Source organism: Crocodylus siamensis, chromosome 5, assembly GCF_052110815.1.
Source record: "Crocodylus siamensis isolate JL-2025a chromosome 5, ASM5211081v1, whole genome shotgun sequence".
Lineage (NCBI taxonomy): Eukaryota > Metazoa > Chordata > Crocodylia > Crocodylidae > Crocodylus > Crocodylus siamensis.
The window spans coordinates 175,864,466-175,881,034 of record NC_143399.1 but is presented as its reverse complement, the minus strand read 5'-3'; the positions used below and the strand labels follow the sequence as shown (position 1 = coordinate 175,881,034).

General features: G+C 43.3%; 1 protein-coding gene across 2 annotated transcripts in view; it reads right to left on the bottom strand.

Annotated features, from left to right (window-relative positions):
- LOC149864949 (macrophage mannose receptor 1-like) overlaps positions 1 to 16,158 on the bottom strand; it is a 109,666-nt gene extending 93,508 nt beyond the window's left edge. For both annotated transcript variants that reach the window (XM_090047237.1, XM_090047236.1), the window contains exons 1-4: positions 16,047 to 16,158; positions 7,447 to 7,848; positions 6,063 to 6,236; positions 2,365 to 2,529 (exon numbers count right to left, since the gene is read on the bottom strand). In XM_090047237.1, the coding sequence (XP_089903363.1) occupies positions 2,365 to 2,529; positions 6,063 to 6,236; positions 7,447 to 7,848; positions 16,047 to 16,110 (805 nt within the window). In that variant the 5' untranslated portion in view covers positions 16,111 to 16,158. The remainder of the gene's footprint in view (positions 1 to 2,364; positions 2,530 to 6,062; positions 6,237 to 7,446; positions 7,849 to 16,046) is intronic.
- Between the last annotated feature and the right edge of the window lie 411 nt (positions 16,159 to 16,569).

The following is a 16,569-nucleotide window of genomic DNA, read 5'->3' as shown; positions in this document are numbered from 1 at the left end:
GCCTGTAAACGGAATGAAAGTTAAGTGGATATCCTATAAAACTACGCTCATGAATATGAAAATAGGTACTGTATTCTTAAAACTATAATGCAAGATCCATGTTAATGAAACATTAGAAATGTAAAAGTTAAAATTCCAACTGCAAGAATTAACTTGTCTGCTCTTGGAATTTCACTGAATTTAGTAACAAACTAAATATTTAAATTAAAGTTTTACTATTTTAAAATGGTCTTAATATGTACAACCAGTCTTCGTAGTCTATCAAGCTCCATTGTAATTAGTTCCATCCTGTTTTGTCTTATTTTTCTTATTTTTATCCTCTCTGGTACTTTCCTCTGTTTCAGCTACTTTTAATTCTTCACCCATATTCCTGCTACTGAAGAAGTCTTTATTAAAACCAACTGTCGAATTATGGGTCCAAAAATAGTTATAAGCAAATTCATATAGAACCCTATTAAATTCATTAGAACTATTCACATATATTGGGACAGGTTATTACTCAGAAAATTACCTCCTGCTTCCCTTTAAAACTTTGGAAGATGAGTTACCTGAATATTGATTATCAAATATTAACACACCAGAAACAAATCATTGTACTAGTATACGTCATTTATTTCAGTTGTATTAATGCAGTGGTACTCACAGGCCAGATGAATGGGGCAAGGCCAGTTCACTGGCTGGATCGGGACCCATACCACCCCCCAGTCACCAGAATCAGTCCCCCAGACCCCATGCTGCCTCTGCCCAGCCCCCATCTGCAAGTGTCAGGCCCCAGGGCCCTACACTACCCATGCCAAGCCAGATCAGGCTTTGGAGGCCCCATGTTGCCCCCACCTGGCCCATATACCACCTTGATCACCCAATTTACCTTTGATGATAATATTTCCAAAATGTAAACATTTGATAGAGTATGATACAAGATTATTCAAATCGTAGTCTTGAAAAACAGTGTTTGAATTTACAAGCATAGGGGCGAAATTTGGCAATGTTAAATGAGTCAAGAATGTAACAACACAGGAAACCTGGGAGAGCCTTGCCTAAACTGGGATTTCTGGGTAAAGAAAAGTTGTTTTTCATATGTAGTTGGACCACGATTAGCAGCAAAGTATCTTGGTGTTCAAATAAGAAGTATGCTTCTCAGTTTTCTTATACTATTCCTAACTACATTCCTAGACTGCTCTTCTGAGATTTAATTATAATGATAATTTCACATTACATTCAAACCTTCAGTTAAATAGTTTGCTGGGATTTTTAATGTGAAAATAGTAGTTAATGTAAAGCAGACTATACAGACTATTAAATACACTTAATAAACAAATATGTATTAATATTTTACTAAAATCAGACATACTGCACAGTACCACATGCTAAAGCAAGATTTACTGCACAGGAAATTCTGTCATCCAACTAGAGCAGAGGTGGACAAAATCAGGTGTGCAGTGGAACCAGGGCAACACAGTGGCTGGACTCAGCTTTCCGGCAGCCCCCACATCAGTGGCTCAATCTGCCTAGTTGCTGCTGCCATTTTCTCTGCTGCCACTGCTGGACCTGGTCCTGCTGCCCAGGCACCCCACCCTGTCAACCCCTGTACCCACCACCATCTCCATGGAGATTGGCCCGGGACCCATGCAGGCAGGGCGTGCTCAGCTGGGCAGATGGGATGGGGCCAAAGGCAGGTGGGTAGGGAGCAGCTTCCAGGAATAGGACAAGTAGGAGAGGGCTGGGGCCAGGATCATGGGGTGGTGACAGCGCAAGGCTGTGGCTAGGGGCAAGGCCACAATCTGCTCCCTACACGCCCCTGCCTGCAGAACCAGTGTCCATTACAGGAACATATGGGGAGCAGATTGCAGTTCTCCACCAGGCCTCAGGCCTGCACTGTTACTGCCCCACAATCCTGGGTGCACCTGCCCACCCTGCTCCCAGACCTTGCTCCCTGACCATCCACAGCCCCATCTCATTTGCTTAGTCAAGCATGCCTTGCCCACCAGGGTCCCAGGCCAGCCTCTTGGAGATCCTGCCCACGCTATCCAGTACCCCCAGCAGCAGGCATGAGGTGGATGGCCTGGGGCCAGAGAGAACCAATTGCACCCCAACCTCTCCCACCATGCCAGGCCAGGTCAGCACCCCCAGCCCCCCAGTGCCTGTAACAGCTTACCAAATCTCCTTAAGCAACCCTCCATCCCAAATAATTTTCCACCCCCAAACTAGAGTAATACATTCAAAATATGTTCGCAATAACTGAATCAAGTTATTGTGAGGATTAAATTAACCCATGTAAAGTAGCTAAAGATGTAGTATCCTATTCAAATGTTATCACTCTAATGAGGTACATAATAATATATAGAATGCATTTCATTACTTTACCTGCCAGGTACGTTTGTTCATGCAACTCTGTGATACTTAATAATTCTGCATTCTGCTGATGACAGCTTTTTCTTGCCTGGTGCCATGTTAGTGCTGACTGGGAGTTTATCTGGTAATGGGCTCCTGTCAAAGGATCCATATTCCACAATGTATCACTGCCACTAACTGTAAGAAGAAATTTGATATAATATTAATGGAGTTGGTTCAACTTTTCTTAAAGTGAACTGATAGTAAAAAAAAAAGAAACTAGCCATACCCTATGGTAAAAATCTCATGCTAATTATGGCATTATAAAGACATGAAACTCGTATGACAAAAATCAGCATAAATGAAAGGTCAGTCTTTGTTCTTTGGCCATAGGAAAGAAGCTGAAATTTCTGCAGCCTAAATTAGAGGGTTTTGAGATGCAAACTATGCAAATTTTTGAGAGAAGGGAGACTTTTCCATTTCCTATTCTCAGAGACCTCACAAAAGTGCAGTGTTTAAATAAGAGGAAAGCATTACAATAAACAATACTCAAAACAAAAGATAGTATATATTAAGTGTCAGTAGGTCAGTATCCAGTTCCACCTTTTCCTGTATTGGACCTGATAGCCTACAGACAATATGAAATGTTCTTTACTGATTACCCTTGCACAACAGGAATGAAAGTCTGATGTAATATATGTTAAGCTGGAAGAATTATTGGAGCAAAATACCATGTCCATTGCCAAGCATATTATGAATACAGGAAGATGTAATTTATTTGGTATATTGTCTTCTATTTAAAAACACTGTCAATCTGTAAAAGGTTAGGCATGCAGTAAAATGGAGATAATTGATTGTATTTGAAATATTTGCTCTAAAGAAAATACATCCTGACCTGTTCAGGCAGACTAAAACTCTTATAATTCTGCTTCATTAGCAGCCATTTTTCTGCAATAAAATTATTATAGGTAGATAGGAAAGCAAATCTATTAGATACTCAAAAAACTTAAATTTATGTTTAGAGCTACTGGTATATAACTAGGGGTGGGTGAATAAGGCACCAGCCTACAGCACCAATTTAGAGGGGGCACAAGACTGGCAACTGCAATGAAATGGAAAATTTAATTTCTAAAAGCAAATATTTCAAGGAGGGCAAATATTTGTTATTACTGTTATGATGGATATTTGGAAAAATGAAAATCAGAATCAGCTCTTCCTTCCTATTTTATGAAGGAGTTTTAATGGTCTAGAAACTTTTACTCCATGACTGCAAGTTGAAATCCAGCCCATTATTAGTCCTGGCTCTGCTGGGGTCTAGATTGCCCATCAGGTTAGCCTGGTTAAGATACACTACTTTCTGTAGCCAGTGGCATAGAACAAAACAATGCATCTAATATCCTATCTAATGTCTTTGACTCTCCAGCCTGATTAACCTGGGGGTAATTTTTGGCAGAAAGTTCATATGCTTACATCTGGACTCTCAAAGGGACACTCTGTCACTGCCATCCCCATTATGGCTGTAGAAGTTAAAAAAAAATGTAGTGGCTATTCTGAGACCTGTGTGAGGAAATAAATTGCCTCAGTCTAGTTTCCAGTGTAGAAATATTACTGTTCTGCAAAATACCCCTATAGCTGTCACTTGTTAGTATGCTTAACGGAGACCCCAAAGGTAGAACTTCAGTAGATTGTGACTGAATATAAAATACTGTCAGATTTACAAATCTGGTTTACATCTATCTAGCTCCCACATTCTGAAGGAAATAAGCTATTTTTAATGCACAGGATCCAGACACATAACAAAATGCTATCTCCTTCCTACCAGGGGACCCAAACTAACATTCACTACTGCAAATGGGATCATGGCAGTTACAAGTAGAGTCACAAGTCCCACTAAACTAATTCCCCTGAACTCAGAAAAACCCTCTATGCCCATAATTAAGAGGGGACTTAGTATCTCAGTTGCCTGTGTGCCTACAATTTCTCTGCAGTAAGTGAAAGCTAAACCAGGCAATTCAGTGCAGTTTCATTCATCCCCCCATAGGGTAAGAGCAGGACATTGGAACAGTTACCATGGAGAAGCAGCAGCATTATAAGCTCCTCACACCCAGCAAACAATAGGGTTGCAGAAAATTATTGATCTGTAAATTCAAAACATATGGGAATCACTGGTCTAAAGTGTCCTAAAACTTCCTTTTCTAGCTCACCTTCTACCTTTCTTCCCTGAAACAGCTACTTTCCTTCCACTCCCCAAAGAATTCAGTCCTAGATACACTTGTGGAGTCCTATGCCTGTTTATAAATATTAGACTAATTAAATGAAGAAAGAGACACAATACCAAGTGGCTTAGGAGACCTATTACACAGCATGAGTACTGAATCATGAATAAACTTCCAGTGAGCAATATAAAAAAGATTGCAGAAAGACTAGCAAGTATGGCAGAAGACCAACCTGGCTTAGCAGGAAACTCTTCAATGAGGTAAAATATTAAAAGGAAGCTTACAGGAAGTGGAATCTTGGACAACACCTAGGGAGGAGTATAAAAATATTGCTGGGTCATGCAGGGATGACATCAGGAAGGCCAAAGCACAAAGGGAGTGGCATTTAACTTGTGGCTAATCCCTCAAATCTCTCACATGGTTATAAACCATTCCAAAGAGTTTGGACCTTCTGGGAAAGCTCTTAGAAATAAATATGGTGAAACCATTAGAGTTTTACAGAGCTATAAGAGGGTGGAATGGAAATTATGATTCATAGATTTCTAGAGTACAGTTATCTACAATTTGCTACAAGTTATGATGGATGATTCCATCCATCTGAATATTAAGCTTTAGACAATGCTTTAAAAAGCTCTTAGGAAAGTTATCACTTTTTTATTAATTTCTACAGGACTTTTACACAAGAGGCAGAAATTTACAATAAAAAGGGAGGGATTGTGAAGGAGGTGTGTACTGCTCCCTACTTAGCTGGAGTAGCAGAGTCCAGCAAGTAACATTGTCTTCTAAAGGAAGGAGCAGGAGCAAAGCATCCTAGGATGCTAGAGAAAGCCAAAAGGTGATTCAAAGGGTAAGACTACATTAGGTAAGACTATTTTATTATGATTAATAATGGATCAGTAGTTATTTGAAAAGTAGACTTTTAAAGGAAAGGGAATCTCAAAAAGTAATATATTTTTGCATCATAAGTTTGCTTACAAGTCAATGGGCTATAAAAGGGGAAAAGGTATTGCCCTTTAACTTAATAATCAAATTTTATTTGACATAGTTTCATACTCAATTTTTTGCTCAGTTAGTTCTTACTTATGTAAGAATGATATTTCATTTAATATTCTTTGATCATGGTGATCCACTGCTGAAATCTAGCTTTGCAATTCTGAATTATTTGTGAAAGTTCACTTGCATATTAACTATTTAAAATCATAATTAAAGCTAAAATGACACTTTCTTGTAAGTTCCTGTTTTCAACGTTTTTTAAAAGCAGCTACCAATTAGCTTTAGAGATAAAATATTTATTCTGATTTTAAGTTTGAAAAAACTGTTGTTTGCCATTTGTAAAGCACAACTGTTCAAATACATACAAGTATGGTTTTCTGATTTTTAAAATATATTATTATTTCTACATCAATGTAAAGACAGTCCATTTTTTCCTTGTACAGTAAGTAATAAGATTATGTAACATTTCCTCATCCATTATCTGCTAAATAATATGCTTCATTTACAAAGTAAAAAACTTACATTTCAGTGGACAAAATCCATACATCTTGTCTACATCAAAGTTTGACGTTGTTCCACACCAGAGCCAGCCATCTGATCTTCCATCATCTGTACACTCAGCGTACCATTGGCTATTGAACTTGAAAGGGAATACACAGGGTGCTCCATTGGCATTGCCCAGTAGTGAAAAGAAATCTAAGGAGATACAGTCATGCAGAATGAGACATTATAGTTATGTATATTGTCTACTATCCTTATCATAATATGGGAGACACAGCATCATATCTTAGCATGAAAAATAAAAGCAAATACTTCACAGGGCTTGCACATTATCAACAGTTAGAAATATCAGCGATCATTGTACTTCCATAACACAACATAAATGTTTTGTTTTCTTTCTACTGATCCAATCAATTATTGACAATATTAGGTAGAGAAGAGGTGTGCAACTGTAAACCGGAAGGATATTAACAAAATAGTGATCCAAATGCTGCTTTTCTTAGATTTTTGTCTAATCAGCAATTCAAGGTTGGGCTTATTAAAAAGAAATAATTTACACAAAGATTGATGTAGTGGGATATACAGAGTGTAAATACTGGAAGAAATTGTCTCTCAAGAAAATTCTTTCCCAGAGCTCCACAATGATACAAGGAGTAAGCGTATAATAATGGTGCACTTACTTCTGTCCCCTTAGGATTCCCCTTCTGCCCTACTTAGTTTCAAGCATTTTGCCTGCAAAGGACTTTTACACCTCTACTGACCTGACCTAGGGTCCACTTCTGTGACCAGTCCTTGTACAGAACTTCTCATGTATGCCCTCTCTCTGTACCTCTGTAAGGTCCAATCACAGACTCCCTCCTAATAATTTATGCATTAAAAAAATCACTTAGGGTCTATAACTTCATTTAAACTAGTTAAAATTTGGTTTGTTTTTTTACATGACCAGTCATCTCTGAGCCCTATTAGAAATTAGTGTTCAAAGTACTAGAGAACAATAGATTAGCAGTTGTATAATCTTCATAATGAACACATAATAATCACATATAAACATGTAATTCTCTCTTAGCTCCAAAAGAAGACAGACATAAATAACAGATTGTGTGCATTCTCAGTGTTTCTATACATGCGGCTACACAGCACAAATAGCAGTAATATTCATTAGGTACTATATTTATATAATTATTAATTTACCCTCTGTAATAGCATTGCCTTTTCAAATTAATTGCTTTCAATTTCATTTCATTAATAAGGACTGATCCTTTAATAAGTCCACCCTCAAAATTCCTGCTGACTTCTGCCCATTGAATTTCTACAAATTTAAGGACATTACTAGGTATCAAAATGCTTTAAGTACACAAAGCAATTAGTTCAAAATAAAAAGAAATGAATATGTGAAGAACTTTACCTTCATAGCCCCGAGAACACAAATCATCTGTGGTTCCATAGATCTTCCACCTACTCCACAGGCCTGATCCCTTGTAAAGCATAATATTCTTTTCCTGTTTGTTGCCATAGTTGAAAAATAAATCTTCTCCTTGGATTGCAAAAAGTGTCTCATTTCTGCATTCCCATTTCTGAAGTTCACTTGTCTTGTCACAAGGATACAGAGTGATTCGAACCCAGTCTTTCTTTGAAGGTACGCCCAAGCATAATTTCAATGTCATGCTCATAAGATGGTAATCAGAAACCCACCTGAATTTTTGGGACTCATTCTCCTGATTGCAAGGGGCGGTTATCACTGAGCTAGAACTCTGAGCTAATACACAGCGCTTGTGATCCTCATTATATATTAAAAACGTACTTGTATCTGTAAAACAAAATTATTAAAATTGTTATGTTTGGAAGTGTTGAGGTTGAATTAATCTGGTGATTTACTGAAACAAGCCTAGGTCTTTTGACAGCTAACCATTCAGTAAAAGTAGTTTTTGAGCTCCACCACATTGCATTTTGAGTAGTTGCTGCAAACTGTTTAAAGGCTACTAAATCTATTTGGGTCTGTTTAAGACATTTTACATAAGTATATAAGTTTTCATACAAAATATGCAAATCAGTGGAGAATCAGAATATGCTCTCTCTGGGCTTCACTGGGCACCTTGAGATAGAATCATAGAAAATTAGGGTTGGAAGGGAACTCAGGAGGTAATTTAGTCCAACTCCCTGCTCACAGCAGGACCATCCCCAACAAGATCATCCCAGCCAAAGCTTTGTCTAGCTGGGTCTTGAAAACTGCCAAGGAGGGAGCTTCCACCACTTCTCTGGGTAACCTGTTCCAGTATTTTACTATCTTCCTAGTGACAAAATTCTTCCTAATATCTAACCTAAACTTCCCTTGCTGCAACTTGAGAACATTGCTCCTTGTTCTGTCATTTGCCACCACTGAGAACAGTCTGGCTCCATCCTTTTTCAAACCTCCTTTCAGGTAATTGAAGGCTGCTATTAAATCTCTCAGCCTTCTTGTCTCTAGACCAGTGGTCTCCAACCTTTTTAAGTAGGAGATCACCCTTGGCATTTAAAAGCAACCCAAGATCTTCCGTGCACTGCCACATCCCCTCCCCCCACCCCCAAAACCCAGCAGACAAGTCTGTGGGGAGGGAATGAGGGGCAGATCGAGGCAGAGGGAAAAAAATTATTTGAGTGTATGCTTCCCCAGCAGGTAAGTCCCACCTGACCCCAGCCCCACTCAACTTACCCTGGCTCCTGCCTCTGTGGCACTGTCCCTCGTTGCGGGGGCCTTGATCTAGCCCCCACTCCTTCCCTCCCCCACAGACTGATTTGCTGGGCTGGGGCGTGTACATGCATGCACGTGGGCACTCAGCCCCCCCACAACTCCAAGAGGCTCTGAGATCTACCTCTGCCCTAGACTAAATAAGCCAAGTTCACTCGGACTCTCCTCAGAAGTCACGTCTCCCAGCTCCCTCTCAATTTTCATCGCCCTCCCCTGGATTCTAATTTGTCCACAACCTTTCAGTAGTGGGGGCCCAAAACTGAACACATTACTCCAGATGTACCCTCACCATTGCTGAATAGAGGGGAAAAAATCACTTCCCTTGACCTGCTGGCAACATTCTTACCAATGCAGGCCAGTATGCCATTAGCCTACGTGGCAACAAGGGCACACTGTGGCTCATATTCAGCTTATTGTCCACTGTAACCGCTAGGTCCTTTTCTGCAGAACTGTTGCCCAGACAATCAGCCCTCAGCCTGTACCAGTACATGAGATTCTTCCATCCTAAGTGCCAGACTTTGCACTTGTTCTTGTTGAACCCCATGAGACTCCTTTTAGCCTAATCCTCCAATTTGTCTAGGTCTCTCTGAATCCTAGCCCTACCCTCCAGCATACCTACTACTCCCCCCAGTTTGGTGTCACCTGCAAACTTGCTGAGGGTGAACTCTATGCCATCTTCCAGGTTGTTGATGAAGATATTGAACAAAACTAGCCCCAGGACTGATCTCTGTGGCACTCCACTTGATACCAGCTGCCAACTACACCTTAGACCTTTTTCCAGGGACTAAGGTGAGGCTGACTGGTCTGTAGTTCCCTGGATCCTCCTTTTTCCCTTTCTTAAACATGGGCCCTATGTTTGGGCCCATCCAGAACCTTTCCTGATTGCCATGAGTTTTCAAAAATGATGATGGCCAGTGGCTCTGCAATCACAGCAGCCATCTCCCCCAGGTCCCTTGGGTTCAACCCATCTGGCCACATGGACTTGTATATGTCCAGTTTTTCTAAACAGTCCCTGTCCTGTTCTTTCACCACTGTTGGCTGCTCACATCTTCCCCAAACTGTGCTGCCAGGTGCAGTAGTTTGGGAGCTGACCTTGCCTTTGAACACGTAGGTGAAAAAGGCAATGAGTACTTCAGCCTTTTCTGCATCTTCTGTCACTAGGTTGCCTCCCCCATTCAGTAAGTGAGCCACACTATCCCCAATCCTCCTGTTGTTACTGGCATATTTGTAGAAACCTTTCTTGTTACCCTTCAAGTTCTTTGCTAGCAGCAACTCCAATTGTGCTTTGGCCTTCTTGACTTCATCCCTGGATGCCTGAGCAATGCTCTTAGCTCCTCCCTATTTATTTGTTCAAGTTTCCACTTCTTGTAAGCTTCCTTTTCGTGACTTAGTTTATTGAAGAGTTCCCTGCTAAGCCAAGCTGGTCTTCTGCCATACTTACTAGTCTTCTTGCACATTGGGATGGTTTGTTCCTCCACACTCAGTAAGGCTTCTCTGAAATATATCCAGCTCTCCTGGATTCCTCTCCTCCTCAGTCTGGCTTCCCAGAGGATTGTGCCCTTGAGTTCCCTAAGTAAGTTGAAGTCTGCTTTTCTGAATTCCAGGGTCTTTACTGTGCTGCTCTCCTTCCTTACTTTCCTCAGAATCCTGAACTCAATCATCTTGTGGCCACTGCTGCCCAAGTTGCCTTCTATTACTGCATTCCCCACCAATCCTTCCCTGTTTCTGAGGAGCAGGTTAAGAAGAGCATGGCCCCTAGTTGCCTGCTCTAGCACTTGCACCAGGAAGTTGTCCCCAACACGCTCCAGAATTTTCCTGCATTGCCTGTGCACTGCTGTATTGTCCTCCCGGCAGATGTCAGGGTGATTGAAGTCCCCCAAGAAAAGCAAGGCCTATGATGGGGAAACTTCTGCTATCTGTTTGAAGAAAAGCCTCATCCACCACTTCTTCCTGGTTTGGTGGTCTATAGCAGATCCCCACCACAACATCACACTTGCTGCTCTCTCCTCTGACCCTAACCCAGAGACTTTCAACAGGTCTATCTGTAGTTTCATACTTGAGCTCTGAGCAATTATATGGGTCTTTTACATGAAGTGCAACAACTCCTCCTCCTCTCCCCTGTCTGCCCTTCCTGAACAGTTGATACCCATTCATGACAGTGCTCCAGTCATGCGAGCTATTCCACCAAGTCACTCTTATTCTAATCACATCATAGTTCTGTGACTGTGCAAGGACTTCCAGTTCTTCCTGCTCGTTTCCCAGGATTGTGCATTCATGTACAGGCACCTAAGGTAACTAGTTGACTGTCCTGATTTCTCAAGAAGAAAGACAAAACCTCCTCTTTTGCCCCCTCAGGCTTGGCCTTCCTCCAGTTCACTGACTTCCCCACCTACCTCAGAACCTTGGTCTCCATCCCCCAGCAAACATAGTTTAAAGCTCGCTTCACTAGGTTAGTGAGCCTATCTGAGAAGATGCCCTTCCTTTTTTTCATCAGGTGGATCCCATCTCTTCTTAGCAATCCTTCTTCTTGGAACATCATCCTGTGGTCAAAGAAGCCAAAGCCCTGCTGTCGCCACCACCTGCACAGCCAGGTATTGATTTGCAGCATACACCCGCTCCTGCCCTTCCCTTGACCAGAAGGGTCTAAGAGAATACCACCTGAGTCCCAGTTCCCTTCACCCTTGCACACTGTAGTCACTTTTGATCTGCTCAGGGAACTGTGTATGTGTGTCCCTTTAAAAAAACCTGGCAGTTGCTTCTCCAGGAAGGAACAAAAACTGGGTATGGAAGTACTGCAGTACCAGGCCAGCACTTAGAGAGGCCAAAGCACATTCTAACACTTTTCCCCTGGTGCCAACAATGCTGATAGAAACTCTTTTTTGTGGCAATTAAAAAAATGGGCAGGCATTCCTTCTACAGGGAACCAGCACCAGACCTGGAGATACCACAATAACAGACCAATACCAGGAAGGGTAGAGCCAGTCTTGACTCTTTCTACTTAGTTCCAAAAATACTTGATCTTAATCAAAAGTCCAAGATGCTGATGGGAATCTACCACAATGACAGGTTAATAGAGCCCATCTGAATAAAATATATGGTAGTGCCCATTAAGAGCAATCCCCTACACTGCCAACTCTTTTTCAAATCATGGTGAGCCACTGCAATGCATATATTTTTACTTCATCTTCACTCTCACAGTACAGCTGCACCTTTCTTCCCATTTGCAATGATTCTTGTTTCTTCACCAGTCTTAAATGACTGACAAATATCATGAAACAAGGCCCTAAACAGCTTACCCAGAATCCCTCTGTTGCCCCCTCTCTCAGCCTGATGCATATGATTAGTGTGGCCCTACCCTCCATGAGGTAGAACGGGACAAGCATTGTGGGGGGGTTTGTTTTGTTTTGTTGCGGGGGGGGGGGGGGTTGTTTTCAAGAAATTTTTCATGTTCCAAGCCAAATTAGCCAAATCGAGTCCAAATCCATGAGTCAGTCCAGAACCATGAGTGGCCCTACAACCAGCAAATATCCTGCACCCCCACCAGGGGCTTCAGATATTTCCAAAGTCTTTTGACAGGAATCCTATGTGCAGGCCCAAGCCCAGAAGTTTGGATGCTCCCAAGTTTTGCCTGCCCTCAGCCATAAGGCCACAGGAGCAATCTAGGAAGGAGACTCTCTTTTCCATAAAATGGGCTTTAAGTCCCAACACCTCAGCGGATACTAAACCATGCCAGAAGAACAGTTATCCCAGGGAGAGCTTAAGGAAAACTGCCTTCATGGACCCATATCTGCATATAAATTTTTGGAGCATAACAGGACTCAAGACATCACTACAGTGACATAGCATGTAGACATACCCAGTGTCTCCTTAGGGTTGATTTTTTGTTGGTAGAACTTAGTTGCATTTTCCTAACCCCTTGGACTTCACTCATTTTTAAATGAGGGAAGGCAAAGTAGCTTTATCTCCCAAATATCAGTCACTCTTGGTGCTCAATCAAGACACTTTTCACATTAAAGTGTGAAAATCTGTGCTCCGTCTCTCTCTCCTTGAATCCTTTTATTAGGAACAATAGAGATAGAAGGCATGTAAAATATCATTTCTGGCATTAGGGTCTCTGGGATATTTTTGAACTGGTTGACACGTACAGGAGCTATTTTTCTCACACTTGGATACAAAGTGCTGAGTAGGTTATAGTCCGTTCATATTTTCAGAGCTTCTTTCAGAAACATATCAGCTAGAGACTTTCTTAGATCACTGCAGCCCTCCTATCCCACTCCCCTTCCTTATATGTTATACTTGGATCTATTACAGAGACTAGGGCACTATATAAAAGTGGACAGCTCTGGCCCAAAGTCCAAAGGCTAGACACCTTTGCTTTTACCTGTTTAACATGCATTTTTAAGTGATGTCCTGATTAACTGTTCAGTTTAATATTGGGTAGTGTCACACAAAATGTAGTACCATACTTAAAATGTCTTTCTTATCAAACTACGTGGTAGGAAAAGAAGTACTCATTCATATAGCTGTAGGGATGCTGGCTAATTATAGATGTTAATTTACTGTATAATTACCAAAAATTGTATATACAAGTGCCATTTTTTTTTGCTGGGGGAAGGAGGAGCCAACATAACTTTCAAAATATGTATCTTCTTTTTTTGCTGAAACTCCAGTGTGGAAGTGATTCTACTCTCCTATGGAAGGATAACCTGGAAATGTATAACCTTTTGTTTCAATAGAAGAGCTGACATGCATTTCTCTTATCCATGCTTTAGTTTCCTTTTCTTGTCCTCTGGTTTCCAAATCATTAGGAAGCAGTGTAACTGATGAGCACTGGAGACAAAAACTGTTGCAGACAATACAAGGAAATGTACAATTATCATTGCTAGTGATAACTCTTTTTTAGTGCCTTTCTACTAAGAAATAACTCAGTGTTACTGTAAACTGATACATGCTTGCAATTTAATGCCCCACTCTCCTTTTCCACAATCTTTATTTCAAATCAATAAAGACATTGCCACAAATGTTGAAAAGCTGACTGAAGTTTATAACTGTTCAGATTACATTTGTACTGGTTTGCGAAACTTGCTGTGTTCAAGAGAAGAAATAGTCTGTGAAAACAGGTGCCCAGCAAGGTATAAACTAGACTCAAAGCCCTGCATAGCAGTGCATGAAGGTGAGTGCTACTGAGGTGGGCTTGCACTCAGCCATTCTAGCTGGAGGAGGAGCAGAGCTGAGATGACCTCAGCCCACCTGCCAAATGTGGGGAGATGAAAAGCCCCCAGGTGGTGTTTTCTCCTGCACCAGGCAGACCTTGGCTGGAGCTGCCAGTGCCAGGCTAGGGTTGTGTTCCCTCCCCAGAGGTGATAGCTAGAGAAGGGGTGGGGCTAGGGGATCCCAGCCAAGTGGGGTGAAAAGCTGCAGCGGGGTGAAAATCCCCCCTGGTGGGTTCTTTCCCCTCCATGGTGACATCTGTTGAGGGAGCTTCCCACCTCCTGCCCACACCTCTCAGAGGCAGAGGGGTTGGGGAAGGGGTAAGGCTGGGGTGATCCCAGCCTGGCTTGAGCTGGGGGCAGTGGTGGGGGGGCGAAAAACCCACACCATGGATGTTCTTTCCCCACACAGAGCAAACCCCAGCTGGGCAGTGTGGGCAAAGAGTGGGTGCATTCCCCCCTTGGATCTCGCTCCTCAGAGGCCAGTGGCTGGGGAAGGGGTGGGCTGGGGTGAGGCAGCTCAGCTGATGCATATCTTGATCCCTTCTTTAAATCCCTGTATAGGTATAAATTATATGCAAGCAGGGTTAAGTGAGCATTGGTTTCAGAACTTACAGCAAGTACAAATGGCAACCAACCTGACTTGCACCAGTGTCAATCAGGAGTAACTCACTGGAAAGGAATGGAGCAAAACAAGTGTAAAACTTGTGAGGAGTGTTGAGCAACTAACCTTAAAAGTGCAAACCAGGGCTGGGTGACAGTAGAACTGAATGAGACTGTACTTCTTGAATGTAAGCTTTGATCTTGTTAATTAATTAAAATGACAAAATGTCACCATGTAAAGAGAGAGATGCCACAAGTCATCATCCCTATTTAAATACAGTGGTGCTCATAACAGCATGGGCCAAAAAGGCCAATGTATCTGCAAAAACTGGGGAGGGGAGGTGGAGAGGATGGGGTGGGGGGGAAAAATGGGGTAAGAGAGGCTGCAGCCTGCCTGAACTTTCAGTATAAACTATTAAGTTGCACCAAATGCTGATCATTTCCAAAACAGCTGGGTGTAAACCCCAGGGGTTACAGAAAATAGAAAAGACATCCCCAACTTGTGAAAGCAAGGAGCTCTAATCTGTGCTGTCACCTTATTTTTGTCTTTCTGAATCATACTGCTAATAGACCTAATAGATATTTACTGACAAAAGCAGATTAAAAAAAACCACACACATACATAGAACACCCCTACCAAAATTAATCTGCTAGAAAATATCCAGGCACCAAATACCTCTCCACTTAATCAAAGCACACATCTCCTCTGCCCTGCAATTCAGAGGCCAGGCTGCATTACTCAACTGGCTTGTGTAGAGGCTCTGGAGGCACCAAGAACCTAATGCTGACTCTTTCAGGCAACTATAGAGCAGGAGTAATTCCACAGCCTTCCCGGCGGTTATGCAAGTGTGAAAGGGAAGTGAGTTTAAGTACAATGATTCCCAAAGGCTGCATTGTGGCACACTAGTGAGTTTCAAGCGCTGCAGAAGAATGCCACAAAACATGATTCTTTATCAGCATCAGATCCAGCCCTGTGGATCCATGTTACCCAGGGCTCCCCATACATCTGGAAACTTGATGATGGGAGAGAAGCGGCAATTAACATTGCCACCACTCCCCTGCCACAAAAGTTCCCAAGCTCCGCATGGCTGGATCTGACACCAGCCGTGTGAACCCACCCAGCCGCCTTTGTGTGACCCGTGCAGCCAGAAGGCTGGGCACTGCTGCGCAACTCTTATGTACATGTATACGCACACCTTTCTGGGTGCCAGAGCCCATTTCAACCCTGAACAAAGCGTGCCCCAGGTACCAAAGGCTTGGGAAACTCTACTTTGGTACAAGAGGGCACCCGCCTGGCCAGAAAGGAGGCTGCCAGGGGGACCAGGGGCTTTGACAGGGAGCCTCCAGCAGCTGGCGGCTGCCGGAGGAAACGCCCAAACCTCTCGGGCCACGAGGGAGCCGGAGGAGCGGGTGAATCCTGCAGCCGGAGCCCGAGAGGGCAGGGCAGGACAGGGCAGCGGCACTCACCCAGCAGCGGAAGAGCCGCGGGCACCAGCCCGAGCCAGAGCAGGAGCAGGGCGGCGGCGGGCATCGCGGCTCGGCAGCCGGCGGGCTGGGAAGGGCTGCGGGGCCGGGCAAAGCGCTGGGCTCGGAGTGATAAGGACGCATCCTGTCACATGGGGGTGGGAATAACAGGAATCGACAGGGCAAGAAAAACACCAACCAAAAACACCCAACAAACCCACGACTCTGCTGGGCTCAGCTGATTTGGCGAGGCGGGAAGAGGCAGGTGCAGCCGGGCGGCAGGACCCTCGCCCAGCCCAACCGCGCCTCCTGCGGGGCGTCTCCCGGGCCCCGGGCCCGCGTCGTGGTCGAGGCGTGAGGAGCGCCTCCGGGTCGAGTGCCCCGTGTTTCTGCCCCCGGCGGAGGGAAGCAGCTCGCCTCGTGCCTGCCCGGCTGCCCAGGGCCACGGGCACACTGAGGCAGGGCTGGGACGGGACGGGACGGGGGCTCACTGCCACAGGAGCCAGCGTGGGCGGCCCCTCCCCGG